This window comes from Gallinula chloropus, assembly GCF_964237585.1.
Source record: "Gallinula chloropus genome assembly, chromosome: 3".
Taxonomy (NCBI): Eukaryota; Metazoa; Chordata; class Aves; order Gruiformes; family Rallidae; genus Gallinula; species Gallinula chloropus.
This window is the reverse complement of record NC_140087.1, coordinates 101,870,562-101,887,073: the sequence shown is the minus strand read 5'-3', so window position 1 is coordinate 101,887,073 and position 16,512 is coordinate 101,870,562. Positions and strand designations below refer to the sequence as shown.

Below are 16,512 nucleotides of genomic sequence, written 5' to 3'. Positions count from 1 at the left end.
GAGGCGGAGCAGTGGTGCTGTCCCGGGCAGGAGTGAGTATCCCCGTGGGGGACAGGAGAGTTCCTCAGCGGGGGAACCTCGGCGGGGGGTTCCCGTGTTCGGCCGCCGCCGGGGCCTCCCCTGCTAAGGCGACGGCCCGCTCCGTCTTGCCTCCTTCTCCTCCTCATCCCCTTCCTCCCGCCGAGCTGGAGGCCGCCTGGCCAGCCGCTGCCGAGGGCGGGATGCCTCCCGCCTCCCCTGTCGCTGTAGAAGCCCCCAGAGGGGCGCCGGGCGCTGCGGGGCCAGTCAGCCCTCGGCGGGCTGCCAGTGGGTCTCCGCCGCGCCGCGCCGGCCAGGCTCTCACCGCAAGCTATGCAGACGTGTTTTGACACTGCGAGCAGCGCGTAGGTTTTCCCTTAGCTTCCCTTCTCGCCCAGTGTTGAGGCATGCGGTGCCTCCTCCACCTATCCGTCGAGATGCGTCGAATACGGTGATGGCAGCACCAAGCAGCTGGTGAAGTTGAGCACACGCGCTTTTCATTTTCCAGAAGAGCTTGAGTCGTCTTCTCTATTTTACTTTTCCTTTTCTTTCATATCTGGCTTCATCTGTTGGGCTGTCCCATGTGCCCGGCTGGGTTTTGTAACGCTGGCGGCTGGCCCCGGGATGGCAGGGTGCGGCTGGGTCTGGATTCCTCTGCTGCTTTCGAGACTTGTTTGTCTTGTTTTTCAGCCAAAATACGGCACTTCGGAGGTTAAATAAAAATCCCAGATCCTAAATTGTGTGCCAAATCTGTGACTTCCAAATGGCAGTGATGACTAATTACCATTACAACCTGAAAAGCTTATATCTGGCATATTTTCTGTGGAACGCAACAAATAGCACGTTTCCTTTTACGCAACTTCATGTCATGGTCTGCATGCACCGCATTTTTTTTCGTAAATGCAGTTGTACAACTGCATTTTAAAAATCATTTTACTTTCCAGTGGAGAACATTAGTAATCAGAAACATTCGTTCTCTATCCAGCGTTCCCCTCCTTATGCACTGCGGCGTTCTGCTGTCTTGCAGGTGCCAGCAGTGCGAGATGGTGCAGCCGTCATATCTGGCCTTGGCAAAGGAAGGTCTTTAGAAGGGCGAGATGGTTTGGTTGTGTAATTCTCCTTCTTGGCTCTGTTGTGCTAAAATACCTGAGCAGCATAGAGTGCTTTTATTGAATGAAGTGCCTTGAGGTGTCAATATAGGAAATCTATTCCCCACCACCACCTTTCTATGCATATGTGTGTCAGAGGAAAGTGAAGCTATACGTAGAAATGAGTGTTTTGAAAGCCCATTCTGGAGTGCATATAAACCACAGTATGTGTACGTGTTCACTTTATGTGTAGGTACATGCCTAGCTCTAAATTTGACACAAAGTATTCCATGTTTCTGTGTCCTTATCTTAAGCATTGTTCTGCATTTTCAGCTGTCAGTAGTGGAAGAGAGTCCCATTCTGTACCTTCTTCTGTTAATGTCAACTTTATATCTTTGAAATGAACTGTAACAGAATTCATTGTTGTTCTCTGCCTTACATCATTGTTTCTCACCACTAAGAATTAATGTTTCTGACATGGTAAGCCCTTGGTATTCTGGGGTTTTTAAACACACGTTACCTTGTTGTGAAAGAGCCTGTCATGCAAGGCAGCTATGAAGGATATGCTGTATGACTTAGTGGGAGAGAAACACTGTTGTGAACAAGATAATCTAACAAGATAATCTAGCAAGACAAACTCATCAAACTCTGGATTAATAAATATCAAGCACTTATACTTTTTGAGCTTTTTGTTTTTAAATATTCTGTATTAGTTTTAAGAAACATTTCTTGTGTGATTAATTGTAGAAATTATTCATTGTTGGAATTAGTAACTTAATAGACTTGATGACTGCACATAGAGAACTGGGACATTTATGAAATGGGGAAATGAGTATGAATAATAGTGGCAGTTTTGCTAATAGAAATATTAAATATTTTCTGCTGGAATCTGTATTTTTTTTAAGGTGCCCAAATGTTTTTTTCATTTAGTTTATTATTGTATGGCTATTATTATTGCACAGGGCTATTGCATAGGGTGCAGTGGAGTTGTAGTCTGACACGTTTTTGTTCTTGCTATGCTTCTGTCCCTGGTGAGAAGATGAACAAGATGGGGTTTAGAATTTTGTTATTAAAAACATAGCTTTGTTTTAGTTAAAACTTTGTGTAAATATTAATGTACTTGTTTATCTCCTTGGATTGCCTTCAAGCTTTTTCTTTGAGATGAAAATAAAGTTAGCAAGCCAAAGTTGGGATTCCCTTTAGAATTTTCCCCTAAATTTTACATGTCATACTAACTCTTGTACTAACATGAGGAGAGACAGGCAGAATTGAATTCCTAACTCTCTCTTAGCCTAGGTCATACTACTTATCTGGCTTGGTAGGCAGCATCCAACCCTTTTTGGTACCAACTGTTTACACATCAAACATAGTACAATAAGTGTATATGAAAGACATGCTAAAGGGTTTCAGCTAGACAGTTTCCCAGGGCCTGGGTGGCAAAGTGGATAGGTGTGGTGGGATCTTTTGAGCAAAAGCCTGCAATTCTGGTAGTACAAATTCTTGGGAGACTTCACTTCTTAGTCTCTAACAACCCCTAAGGTAACTGCCTTTGGCTCTTGTTGTAGAGCATGCTACTGTCTCTATGTTCTTGAAAACACTGTTTTCTATCTTTGTGCAAACAGTGTGATCCCTTCCCCATGGCCCCTTCTCCTAGTGCAAAGGCTGCAGCTCAGTTGTAGAACCATGGAGTTTAGCATTCTTGTCACTGCTAAAAGTTACAAGGATTTTTGAAGACTTCTAGCTAAAGGTATTCCACTCCTCTGCCACCTGTGCAGTTGAACAGATGTCTGATGTGCTTTTGTGGAACAAATCCTGTGATTCAGCTGTGCCTCAGGCATGTGGTGACTGTCTTCACATGCCATAGTCCCTTAGAAATGAGACCTCACCTACTTGAAACATCTTGCATGTACAAAGGGAATACATTTTTCTCTCCAGTGCCTTGTTCAGCTATGTCAGTGTCCTTTTACCATCATATATTCCAACTCAGATCAGAAAGTTCTTCCTTGTAGGAGATGAGAGGAAATTCAGCATGTCTATTTAGACTTCTTTCCAAGGTACAAAAAAAATGCATAAGCATGAAAAGTGATGGGAACCCAACTAATCAAATGCTTTTGATAGTGTGGGTGGCTCTGTGTGTTACAGGGTGTTTTTTGGTTGTTTTTTTTTTTTTAATTCCTTGGCTTTTCTCAAGGAAATAGTTAATTCAGCTGGATTGAGGACTTGTATCCCATTAAGTTACCAAGTGTGGCACTTTGTGTTTGGATTACTTAAGCCCTTTCCTTTCTGTTGAGAAAAGTGATTAAAAAATGTGCACACCATGCAACTGTGGGCATAGGGGGGTTTGCGTGTTGTGGGGCTTTTTTTACTGTTAACAAAACAAACATTCTATATGAAATGTATTGAGCTCCCATGATCTGGAAGTTTGTACATAACTGGCAGCAAAATCTCAGAAGCCAGCTTGTCAGCACTAGCAGCTGCCCAAAAATGTCGTATGCTTATGGCCACGATACATGCCAGTATTCACACTGACATAGCTACCAGGCATAAATACTTTATTCATATTTCATAGAATTTATTTTGTTCAGATACCCTGTGCAGAGGGTAAGCTTATTTTTGGATTTGTTATTTTATGTAATTACCACATTTTAAATAAATTTAGCCTTGCTTTCAGAAAGGTCATTGGCTAACATCTCAGTTTGTACCTCTGTAAGCTTGAGTTTATAAAATCCCTGTGCTAGTGGGCAACAGCCTAAAATCTTGCTCAGGAAAGAGAAGTTTTCTCATTGAAAAAGAAGTCATAGCAGAGATATCTAAACCAAAGTTAGGTGTTTATAAAGGTCTTCAGGAGCCTTTGAACACTGATTAATATTAAAAGTTGTACAAGTACAGGATGAGGGTGGGAAATTTCTCCAAGTTCTGAGTTGTCTCAGTTACATTCTTCCAATAATACTGGTTTGAGTTATCTTCAGAGGTATTTTGATTTCCATAATTTAAAGTAATATAGTAAAAAAACACAGAAAACCCCAACCAAAACCCTGAAAACCACAGGCTTACCGGGGGAGAAGTAAAGGAGACATCTGTTTTCTATCTCCATTACTTAAAGGCTTTTGTGTTTCAAATTATTCTTTTTTCCAATAGAGATTTGTCATACTGTAGGTTGGGTTTGATTTCCTAGTATGTATTTGCATACCAGAATTCAAACGTTAGGTGATGGGTCAACATCATTGTTGTCTGGCTTCTTAGCTGTCTTGGAATAAGCATGCAGATGCAATCCAAGATGCCATGCAGGTTTTCAGGAGTACTAATGCATTTGTCATTTCTACCCGCCCTCCCCCTGCCCCGGCATGTCCATGATTTGAATAGACAAATATAAAGATGTAACTTTGGGAATGTAAGCTTCCTATTATCTTGTTACAACCCCAACTCAATTTAAAAAAATATAAATCATCAAAATTCTGTAAATAGGTTTGTGTAGCAATAGAAACATCTGTGAGATTCTTCTCTTCTGGAAATATAGTTCTTGGGATATTTTCCTTTTAGAGAAGGTGCTATCTTCTGTTGTTTGACATTCCTTTTTTCACATTTGAGATCTTAAAGGACAAATTTACTTATAACTTTAGTATGTTCTTGAGGGTTTTCCTGTGCACAGGCTGTCATCAACATCTAACATTAGTGGGTTATTGCAGGTGAAACAAGGGAAAACAGGCTGGTTTTGACATGGGTAAGTGGCAGGGTGTTTTTTTTTTTAATTTACAGCTTGATTTGTAAGCACCATTTTACTTCTGATGCAGTGTTTGAGAAGAAAAATCTGTTCTTATAATTCCATCTGACTTAGGTAAACCTTAAAATACATGTGATGCCTTGTTTTCTGTGTGCTGAAGGCTGCAGGGTCTGCACATGTTCCTGCTCTGTTCTCCTTCCCCCACCACTGCCAGCACCAGGTTCTTAATGCAATACCATCCAGTAATAGCCAGGGTAGGGAAGGAGGAAAGAGTAGTTACGTTAATTCATGGATCAAACCCCCTGAGGGTTGTGAGGGCACGCGCTACAGTCTTCCAGTCCTAGTGCAGCTCAGCTGCAATGTTGCGAGGCCGTGTGGCTCCTGCTGAGGTACTTGTACCCTGCCACAACTCTTGTTACCACCGACATGGCACTAAGTGCTCACACCAAGCTTGTTGAGGAGCAGTACCCTGTGAAAGCTGGTACAATTTCAGGACTCCAGCTGGTGAGGAGTATGGTAGAAATGCATGAGATTAACATAAAACTTCTCTGAGAGACTGACCCTGTTTTCTCCTTTTCGACTTTGCCTTTCTTGCCTTGCACTGACGGATTTTCTGTTGTCTTCTGACTCCCTTGCTGTTCTCCAGCAGTCTATGGCAGAATTGTGCCACATACACAATTGGCATGAACCTCTGTCAATAATTGCTATGTTCTCATTCCCTGCTACTGTCTTCTTAGACTCCTTTTGAGTTTTCCTCCTCCTTGGAGTCTCAAGGAAACAACATCTGCTTGTTGGTGTTGTCTCCAAAACCAGGAGCATGGACCTCAGGCTCTGACAGCAGGAGGCTGCTGGGTTTTGACTAACAGGGGTGGATATTACTATTATTTTATTCCATCCTTTTCCTTTTCAATTTCACCACTATTTCCTTAGACTCTACAGATCTTTTCATGACTTTTCATTGACCTGGACTGTGCTGCTGTCTACCTTTGGCTTCCAGTGTTGGAAGCATTAAATGGAGGGAGACCAATGGAGACATGTTTAAATGCTCTGCTGCTTCTCTTCCACTGCTCTAAATGACCTCTCTTTTTCTTGGGCTAGGTAAAATGCTTACAAGGCACGTCTTGCAAGTTGTGCAAGGAATTCAAAGTACCAGATGAATCCCAGAACTGGAGCTGGCTACCACAGTACCACCATGTCACACATTTGTGAAACCAAAATTACCTTCATCTCTTTAATTGTAATGCTGAATTGAAATCTCTTGTTTAGGCTCTTCTCCAACGCTGTGCTGTATTGCTTTTCAGGTTTCTCTTTCCCATTAGATGTTGTTCTTTCACCTTTCTTGGCTATGCTAGTTCTCATGTTTATGAATGTTCTCAATTTATGATTTTGAGTGTTCTCTGTTCATACTGGCTTTTTAGCATTGCTGTTCCTGCTATAAACATGGCAAATCAGCTGTGTTTTAATGTATTTTTATGGTGTTTCTGAACTTTGTAGTGAAGTAAAGCAGACTGAATTACTGTGTGAGGCTCATAGAAGGTATTTGTCATTGTTTTTTCTTTTTTTTACTAACCAAAAACCCCTCAAAACTACCTTCCTTCAAACATACTTGAAAGCTAATACATACATGGGCAACATATGTATGAAATCTGCATGTAAGGCTTTGTCTTCACTTTATCGTTGATCTTATTTGAAACTGTGCTTTTGATGTTTGGATTCTCACAACACCAGCACACTTTATTTCATCTGTTCATATTCAGCAGAATTTTGATTATATCAGAATTAGTTATAGCTTCTAAGTAAAAGGCTTTATTTATTCTTTATTACACCTTGCTCAGATAATTTCACCAAATGTTCAGCCAACACATTATTACTGTTAGTCAGAATGTAAATTAGAGGCTGACGCACTTGCCTCATCAGCTTACAAATTAAGCAGTTAATCAATTTTGGTGTGATATTCCCCCATGGGGTTTGTGTTGCTGACTCACATATGCTCAATATCTTCTCCTTTTAACAACAAGCAGCAGTGCAAATGAAGCTCGCTCCCAGCTGAGCATTCGCTGGTCACTGCATTCCAAATCCATCAGTCAGTGTATCCTCCTGATAGATATTATTGTCTTATTGCTCCTGGTTACCTCTTTCCTGAGCAGCGGTTGAATACAAAACAGACAATTATAGATGCGTACTTAAAAGCTAATAGTGAAGCCAGTGCTACAGGATTATTCCTTATGCTACTGAAGGGATAAACTGAGCATGGAACTCCTGCTTGTTTCTAAATGTTTAGAACAGTGTTTTCATTAAAGAGCAGATATTTCTTTTGCATCTGTTCAGTGAAGTTTCAATATCAAGTTGGGTTTTTAGAGAAAAGCATTACTGTTCAAATCATAATGTAACTCGGAGGGGAAAGAGGACAGTTTGGTAGGTGAGCAGAAATTTAAACCCATTTTTGTTGTCACAGAAATTCCACTTATAGTTTTATCTGTTTATACAGTGATTAAAATAAGTAGAAACAAGATTTTGTCCCTAACCTTCACTACAATCTTTAGTAATTTTATTTCTACAGTATTTTGGGTCAAACACCACAATTTTACAGTGCAAATGTTCATGTACTTTTTAAAAAAAAAAAGATTTTTGAATTGTCTGTGACGTATTTGCGCAATTTTCTACTTACTTGGGGTTTTTTAATGAAAAATGCATAATGTCCTTTGCCTTTGGACAAAGCTTCATCAAACAGTTTAATCCAAAATTTGATGATAAGAGTGAGGCCTCACCCACGCTATGTAGCTAACCATGAAAGTTTGCCTTTTTAATGTTGATTATTGCCTGTGTCCTTGTTTAATCTTGAATTCTGTCAACAAAATCTTGACTGTGGCATAGCCTAAGTGGGAGAGCCAAACCTCCCCCTTTCCTCAGCGATAAAAACATTAGATTTCTTTTGCTGTGGCTTTAGCAATCTTAGCAAAATGGGAGTCCAGCCAGGCTTTATCAGGCATGGTAATAGCTGTAATTAAGGTCAGGGTGTAGGCTGCTTGTTTGGGGTTTTTTTGTTGTTGTTTTTTTTTTAAACATGTTATCGTTTCCTCAAGACTCTTGTAGGCATCCTGCTAGTTCCTTAGTATCTATGTAATGTTATGGAAGTGAATAAAGGAAATCGCAGAGAGACACTATGGAAGGAATAATGGTAACTGCTTTGAGTAACTGTATTGGTTTACATCAAGGAAAGTGTTTGAACAGGTGGCTTGTTGATCATGTCCATTGTTGTTGAAAGCTTTCTGTGCCATGCTTATTTGCAATTAAAGTCACTTTAATTTTTGTACCTGCTGCTGTCTAAAGTAAAATCTGGATGTAACTCATTTTACTTTCAACTTGCTTGCAACCCTTCAAGGCGTAGCTTTGAGCTCTTCAGTTGGCAGCATATCCAATCTCTTCCTTTTCTCTTTCCCTTCTCTCCCCAATATCATTGCTGTGCTTTAAAAATATCATCCATTTCCTGGCCACATCTGAAAACTCACAGATCTGGCTCCTTGCAAAGTAACTGGCAGAACATTGTTGTCAAATCATCCTACTGTTTCCTAGTTCAGAAAACTAATCCTGAATTTGCTTTAATCTGTGTCAGGAAGGTAAGAAATGAGGGACAATGGAAGTGTGAATTCCTGTAGGTATCCAGGGCATGTAGAAGCAATATCGATGCATGCAATGAATAGCACAGGGAGAAAGTGAACTATCTGCTGTTATTTTGAACGTGGGAAGTTAGGTTACGTGCTTACTGTTCATGTGTACAGCTGGGTGAGGAATCTCACTCCATCTCCCTTATTCCCTGGTCGTAAAGGAACCTTATAAGTGGCACAAAGAATACCCTTTAGGAGGGATTGGAGTGGAAATACGTCATTTTCAGTTTGCTCAACAAATGTTATCTTTATGTGCAAAGTTGTCATTTGGGAATATACTGTTTAGAGTCATAATGCAGGTAAATAGTAACACCAGGATAAAAATAAACCAGGTAGGAATATAATGAATCAGCCTAGGTATTTCATGATGCTTTCAAAGTTAGGACTGAAAAGGATTACTTTGATGTCCTCCCTCCACCCCAAGGTGTGACCAAAACCTGATTCTGAAACCAATTCTGTATTGAGAGTTGCCTTCAATTAAACAGTAACTGCTTCATGCACAGAAACATAAAATCTTTCTGAAGAAATTCTGAATCAAAATGTATTTGAAAACTGGAAATTTTTACTTTTTTTTTTTAATCTCATCTCCTTGTTTGCAGACTTCCGGATCTCAAAACTTCTCAATTTCTCAGTGGATTTAGCTGAGAGATTTCTCTCCTAATCTGTTTGAAATAAGAGCCTTTTTCATAGTAAGAAGAAATGAATTGGAGATCTGCCTCAAAATTATGAGGTGGAGCAAAGGAGAGGACAGAATGCATACAAAGATAAGAGACCAGTGAGAGAAATACAGAAGTAGATTTTTTTCCTTTATAGCCTAGAAGCTGGATAATGCTCATTTTTGCTGCTTAATGTTTTTTTATCTCCATAAGGTTTTTTATCTCCAGTGTGCACACATCTTATTTTTGTTGTCTTAAACGCTTTGCTAGGAGTCCTGCACAGTTGGGCGTGTAACTGTCCATTCTACCACAGTTAAAATGAAGCATATCTTACACTTCGTTCTTATAGAGCAATATAAAGAAGAAGAAAATAAAAAGAAGAATAAAGTGCCATGAAGTGTGTATCTTGGGAAGACTGTGGGTAGGTTACCCTCCCCAAAATCAAGACCTTTAGAACTTACAAAATACATTAAGTGAAACCTACATACAGAAGCATTCACCTGATTATGCAAATGGACACGCACTGTCTGTTACAATATTAATTGTGAATTACAAGTTATAATATGCTAGAAGTGGTTTTATTCATGCCTTCTTGAGAGGAATGGTGTTGCAATGTCTTTTTGTGACTGCCTCAACACGTCTCCATAGAAAAGGAAAAACCTTCCTATTTTTCTCTTACAGCGTCCTGGCAACATTTCCCCTCTGACCTTGAAAATGCAATGTCAAGTACAAATAACAGAAGCAATGAAGGCATTTGCTCCAGTCCAGTCCATTAATCTACCAAAAGCAGTTGTTTGTTTATGTTGTGTTTGGTCTAAGTTGGCCTCTCTTCTTGTTTTGTCTGTGTAGCCATGCCTGGTGAAACAAGGAAGAAATGCAAAGCTCCTGCAAGCTAGCTTACAATTTAGTCCATCAAAGTCAGAGAAAATTGCACATGTCACTGGCTTTTTCTAAAATTCTGATTTCTTAGTTTAGACCTTCACCTTCCCTTGTCCCTTCACACATGGGTAATTGGCCATCATCCTAACTTCCTGAAAACAGAAGGGCTGAAGGAGACAGAATTAGTGTGTCTTCTTTCTGTTAGCACAACACAGTTTAGTCATGCATCTGTTCATCTATTTCCTTCTACTCTGAGAGGCTGGTATTTCTGCACAACCTTGTGGTGGCTGCTGTGACTTCAAACTCTTCAGCGCTGCATTTTTACTAAAGCCAAGCATTGCTACAAGCTTTCACAGACAAAGCTGGTTCAAAGTCTTAGATGTGAAAATCTTTCTTATTCTGGGAGTCATCTTTCATTGGTTGGAGAACATTCTAGAGGAATGTAGTTCACTTTGAAAACTAGAGGTGTAATTCTAATTCTAGTCAATGGAGCCTGGACAGAAACTTGGCTGACTTGCTGCTAGGAGTTTTGCTTAGTCTGAACTGAATTGCTCTCCAAGCTTCATTGACTTCACCTCAAAAGGTATTTAGTCCTCACCTTCATGGCTTTGGGTGGGAAAGTTGCCCAGAATAAAGAGGTGGATGAATGTTAAAGGAACAGCAGTTAAAAATTGAGGCTGCCTCTGACTGAAACTGGCAGTTTTTTTCTATGTTTTTGTAAATTTAGAAACGGTGGAATTTTATGGACATATGGTTGCTAGTTCTTTTCAGATGCAAGACATGGGGCTGGATGTGTCTTTGATCTGACAATATATTACAGAAGCACAAGGTTGGAAAAGACCTTTAAGATCATGAAGTCCAACCGTTCCTGTCCTATGCTAAACCATATCCCTAAGTACCTGATCTACCCTTTTTTTAGACACATCCAGGGATGGTGACTCAACCTCCTCCCTGGGCAGCCTGTTCCAGGCCCCAACAACTCTTTCAGTGAATTTTTTTTTCCTAACATCTAATCTGAACCTGCCCTGGCAGGGTCATGAATACAATACAATGTCCCACTACAATTCGTTGCTGATAAAATGGGAAATGGTGGGTGTTGATATGTTCAGACAGGAAAACAAGAATAATTTAAGCTTTAAGGGATTTTAGTAGATATAAGAATCAAGGCTAATGCAACTCATATCTTTTTATCTGCCCTAAGGCCTCTTTTTGTAAATCTATAGGTAAAGCAGTACTGTTCATAGATAAAATGGTATGTATATATACAGTTACAGAATATTAAAATTTTATACTTGGTTCTGTTCAGTAAATCTGGTAGATCTACATGTAATCTACACTCTTACACAGCATTTATGATCTTGTATATTTAGGGAATAAATTTCAAGATTTTTTTGTGTTTGCTACTGTGATCTATGGTTTTATAAAGTAAACATAATCTATCCTTAATCCCTACTTTTTCCACAGTTGAACTCTACAGAGGGTGTTCTTGTTGGATCACATCAGGGAGAAAATATTAATAAGCACTTCAATGGGAAATAAAGGAAACTTCTTGGTATCAAACAGAATTTTGTTCACTGCTAGACCATGCTGCAAGTTCAACTCTGGAATGGAAAGGAAATGCTATTCATTAATGTACAGAAAGAGCAGAGATGTTAACCTTTTAGTGCTATATTGGTCCATTGGTCAACTGTTGTGGATTTGAAGAACAGCAGAGTTGATGGTGGTTCAGAAAAGAACAATTGGAGTGATCAGAGTGATGCAGGAGCTACCTTGAGGAGAGACTGAGAAGGCTGGGACTTCTGAAGAAGCAGAGAAGGCTGGGGGGGCTGTGGCTATTTATAAAAGCATAAAGATAGTAGATAAGTTGGGGATATGGTAGTTACTCACCCATATTCATGAGACCTGAACTAGCAGGAATTGACTAGTAGATTAATATAGATCAAGTGTTTGTTTAAGTTGCAAGTAGTGAACCGCTGCTGCAGAATACATCAGCAGGTTTGAAAAGGCATTGGACAAATTCATATGCAACAAGCTCATATGTAAATAGTGGCAGGAATAACCTCCAACATTCTTGCTCTTATCGGTACGGATTCTGTGGAATTACAAAGGGAACAGATTGTGGAAAAGGTCCAGGCATATTCTGTTACTACCATCAGAGACAAAATGTGGGTCTGATGCAGAAGGTAATTTCTTGTATTTGCCGTTTCCTTGTTTGTTTGCTTTACTCTTCATTTGTAAGGAATCACTTTTCCCATACAAATTACACCAATTTGTTTTTATATGAGCTATCCTGAGCATAAACATTATTTCTTATTTCTTTCATGCTTTACAGTGAATAACCCAATACCTTCCAACTTGAAGTCAGAAGCTAAAAAGGCAGCTAAAATACTGCGAGAATTCACAGAAATAACTTCAAGAAATGGACCCGATAAAATCATACCTCGTGAGTAAAGGAAATATTTTGATTCAGTTAAAAATCCCAGTGCTTCCCTCATTTAAAATCCTGCTCTCTTTTGCAATTCTCTGTTTTCACTGACCATAACTTAGGGAGGAATGAAAAGCAATGGTGCCATAGCTTTTGTGAAAATACTTTTGAAGTAAAGGGTTCGGTTTGCTGTATTCTAGGCAGCCATTACTGACTGGGAGAGATCTTCTGCATGCTTACAAGCATGGGATATCTGCACAGGAAGGCTTCTCTCTGGAGTGGATGGACTGTCTCATGCTCACCCTGTGAATATCCATACTTACAGGAGAACCTGGAAGAGTAGCTCTAGTTCTTGAATGTCTGTACTTACCAGAATTAGCTAGGTAATAAGTTGAAAAAAAGAGGTCAGGGTACATTTCTCCTTTGATACTGATTAAACTCTCGTGTTTGTTTTTGCAATTGTTATTCTGTGTTTCTTCTCATGTCTTCTTTCATCTGATATTGCTGGTTGTGGCTTTGAATTTATATCTAGTATGTTCCAGAAGGCCTATAATAAGACTAGCAGGATGATGACACTTTATTTGCCACAAACATTTGTCTAATGATATAAGCTGATTAGGCTGCTGTGTGTCACTGTGATCTAAATTCAGACTCCTGTCTGCCAAAAATCTGTGCAGACATGGATGTCAACTATTTACTGCCTCTTTATCTAACTAAGGGTGCTCACACACAATGTTCATGGCAGTAAGTAAACCGGTTCTGTATGAGCTAACCAGGATAGGCGAAGTAGGTGTGGCAGTGTAGAGATCAGTGCAGGCTAATGTGGCCTGTGACTAACTTTGTGGCTGACTAGTGTGGAAGTGTCATTATCAATTCAGCTTTACTGCAGTTTTCTTTACAATTTTGCTTTGATTATTTGACTCTTATGTGTCCAGATTTGGTAAATGTAGAGTTTTATTTCTCCCTTCTCCTTGATCTACTCTTAAAAGACCTTGAATAAATGATTTTGCTGTTTCAGCCCACGTAATAGCTAAAGCCAAAGGCCTTGCAGTTTTGTCTGTTATCAAAGCTGGATTTTTGGTGACTGCTCGAGGTGGAAGTGGAATTGTATTAGCTCGTCTTCCTAATGGAAGTAAGTGGATATTTTCTGATTTTACTTCATGGGACAATTAAAAGGAAAAAAACAATTTCTTCATTATTTCTTTTCACAGCATAAAGTACAAGATTTGTGGTGAGTCAAGCCAGCAGGTGACAGTGTTGAAAGCTGTCTTCAAAATTTTGTTCCTACAAATCTACACTGTACAAATCTATACTGGATCAGATTTAAATAATGCTTTCATTATCTTTGTAGAAAAGTCTGAAATATAGAAGCCTGTAGTTAACCATTCATTAGAATAATTATGTCCAGTCGTGGACAACTGTATTATAAATAATTTATATAAAGATTTATACTTGTTAGTATTTTTTAATTCTAATAACGTGTTGCAAGAAATACTGATTTTTATTAAAATTTCAAAAAATTTTTCTTGTTTTGCATGACAGCTTGGTCTGCTCCTTCTGCAATAGGAATTGCTGGCCTTGGTGGTGGATTTGAAATTGGAATTGAGGTATAATTTTACATTTTAAATAACTTGTTGGTAACTTTTTTTGCAAGAAATTAAAATGCAAAAAAGATCAAAGTGTTGGTGAGATAGGATCTATTTTTCTGTGTAAAAAAAGCTGTTATAAATTCATTTATATAAGACAAAGAAAATATAGGGGTTTGATCAGTCTAATTGCCTGGACAGATTTAAAGTAAAAGAAATGGCATAACAGATTATTTCCTTGATTTCTGACTTCTTCAGACTGAATTGTTTCCTTATGGAAAACTTCCCATCACAGTTCACATATAGGCCACTTGAAGTTAATTAGAAGTGTCCTATACTTAATACTGTATCAAGTGCTTTGTTAAAGAGCACAAGGACTCTCGTCTGGCAAGAAACAGTGAGAGGAATTGAAGGTTGAGTAAAATGGAGCCTAGCTAAGGTACCCCGCCTTAATTTGTGATTACTGACTTCACCCTTCAGTTTTGGAGCACCAAAACTGAAGGTGCCTCCTCTGAAGGAATGCTACAAAAGATGAGCCACTTTCCAGCCAGCAGAAACAGTTGAGTAAAGGACTCTCAAATGCGCAGTAAAATCCTGTTGATAGGAGCCCTGACAGCTTTCTGTATCTGCTTCCTGTTTCTTCTACCATACAGCTCCTTCATCCTTGTTTGTATCCATCTTTCCTCCTCTTTCCCACCCTTGCCTCCAGTTCTGTTCATCTCTTTCAGTTTAGTTTCTGTTCTGCCAATTCCCAGAGAAAATCAGAGTAATAGTAGTATGCTGCCAACCAGATCTCTTGCTATGGGCGTTCTGCTCTTCCGAAGAATCGTAGAATGGTTTGGGTTGGAAGGAACCTCAAAGATCATCCTGTTCCAAACACCTACCATGGGCACCCTCCACTAGACCAGGCTGCTCGAAGCCCCATCCAACTTGGCTTTCCATGCATAGCTCATCTGGGTGGTCCACACCAGCCCCCACGGTGTCTCCCCAGCGTCTCCTATGACCTAACCAACTGTCCCTGTCCTGGCAGCCAATCAGCCAGCACTCACATATCGAGCAGTGGATCAGTATTTTATTGTATCCTCATTATTCAGTGTGTGATCTTGGGCATTATGGCTGTGCACTTTTAAAAGGATGCTGTGAATGCAAAATTTTCAATTTTTGTGAAGTTTTTTTCTTGTTTTTCATGACTACAGGATATGAACACATTACAAAACATTGGGTTTGAGCCCCAGAGTTTCAGGTTTTCTGGCTTATATGACAATGAGACTAAACATAATTTGATTAAAGGAAAAGTTTCATAGCTTAAACATCGCCACCTGATATTTTAGATTGCCATTTACTATTGATACTTACTCAAATAATTTCAATACAGAAGCTGTTTCTGAGAGGGTGCTTCTTCTGAGCAATATTGTGCCCTTCATGTTAAATTTTAGTCAGCTTAGAAAATACTGTTCTTTGTTGGCATTATTATAACACAATCTTATTTACTACTTCTAGAAAAGAGATGCTATTCAGAAATACCTAAGTGGCTTAGGAGCCCAGAGTCCAATTTCATCATTCTTTTAGTCATGCATAAACTTAAACCTTGTAGAAACTGGTTGCATTTTATTCCTGTAGGAGAGATTGTAGTTGGACATAGTTGGGGTACTTATGAGTAGGATTAAACAAGAAGGAATTGAGAGACTTCAGAAGTGATAGTGGTCGCGTGTTTTTCCAAGAGAAACAACACCCTACCTCAAATTAAAGACAAATTTTAAAATTCATCTAAATGCTTTCCTTGAAGGTTTTTCTCACTGTGGATTCATTGAGCTTTAGCTGTGGATTCATCCTCTTAATGGGAAAAAGGAAGTAGCAGCATCTTGAATTGCATTCTCTCTCTCCATCCCTGGATGATTCAAAAACTACTCATGTCAGTCATCTTTTGTTTGGGATGGGGTAGAGGTTATCAGGGGGCTAATAACAAAGGCCTCCCTTAAATTGTGTGTAATACTTCTGGGCCAGCCTTGTTTTGCAAATAATCTAGTATTTCCTTTTGTATTCCCTGCTGTCACTGTTTGGAACTTGGGGTAAGTTGAAAGCTTTTTTTCTGAACCTGGCTTTCAGTCAAGTCCATCAGATGCAAGTCTAGGCACAGTAGTCCTTAGGCACATCTGTTTAAAATAAAGCAGTCCATCATTGTAAGCTACGAAAGTGTAATCTGTTCTGTTGAACAGGCTGGTACTGATGCAGATTTTTTTTTTAATGCATGTAGTGCATTTACTGAGCTTTTAGGTAAGATAGTGATCGTTATATGATCATGCTTGTATTTAAGACTTCTTCCTGCTTTAGAATGCTTCATAGTTTGGGAAAAAAGTGGTAGGAGACTTACATGGATTTTTTTTTTAACTCGAAGAGAGTTAAAGTTTTACAGTACTGATGGTAATAGGCATCTACTTAAAGAACAGTAACAGTTCTTTGATATGTTAATTTTG

At 39.3% G+C, this 16,512-nt stretch overlaps 1 protein-coding gene across 2 annotated transcripts in view; it reads left to right on the top strand.

The window, feature by feature from the left end:
• Window positions 1-11: 11 nt before the first annotated feature.
• SH3YL1 (SH3 and SYLF domain containing 1) overlaps window positions 12-16,512 on the top strand; it is a 49,885-nt gene continuing 33,384 nt past the window's right edge. For both annotated transcript variants that reach the window (XM_084261676.1, XM_084261675.1), the window contains exons 1-4: window positions 12-32; window positions 12,360-12,470; window positions 13,471-13,584; window positions 13,995-14,059. In XM_084261676.1, the coding sequence (XP_084117802.1) occupies window position 32; window positions 12,360-12,470; window positions 13,471-13,584; window positions 13,995-14,059 (291 nt within the window). In that variant the 5' untranslated portion in view covers window positions 12-31. The remainder of the gene's footprint in view (window positions 33-12,359; window positions 12,471-13,470; window positions 13,585-13,994; window positions 14,060-16,512) is intronic.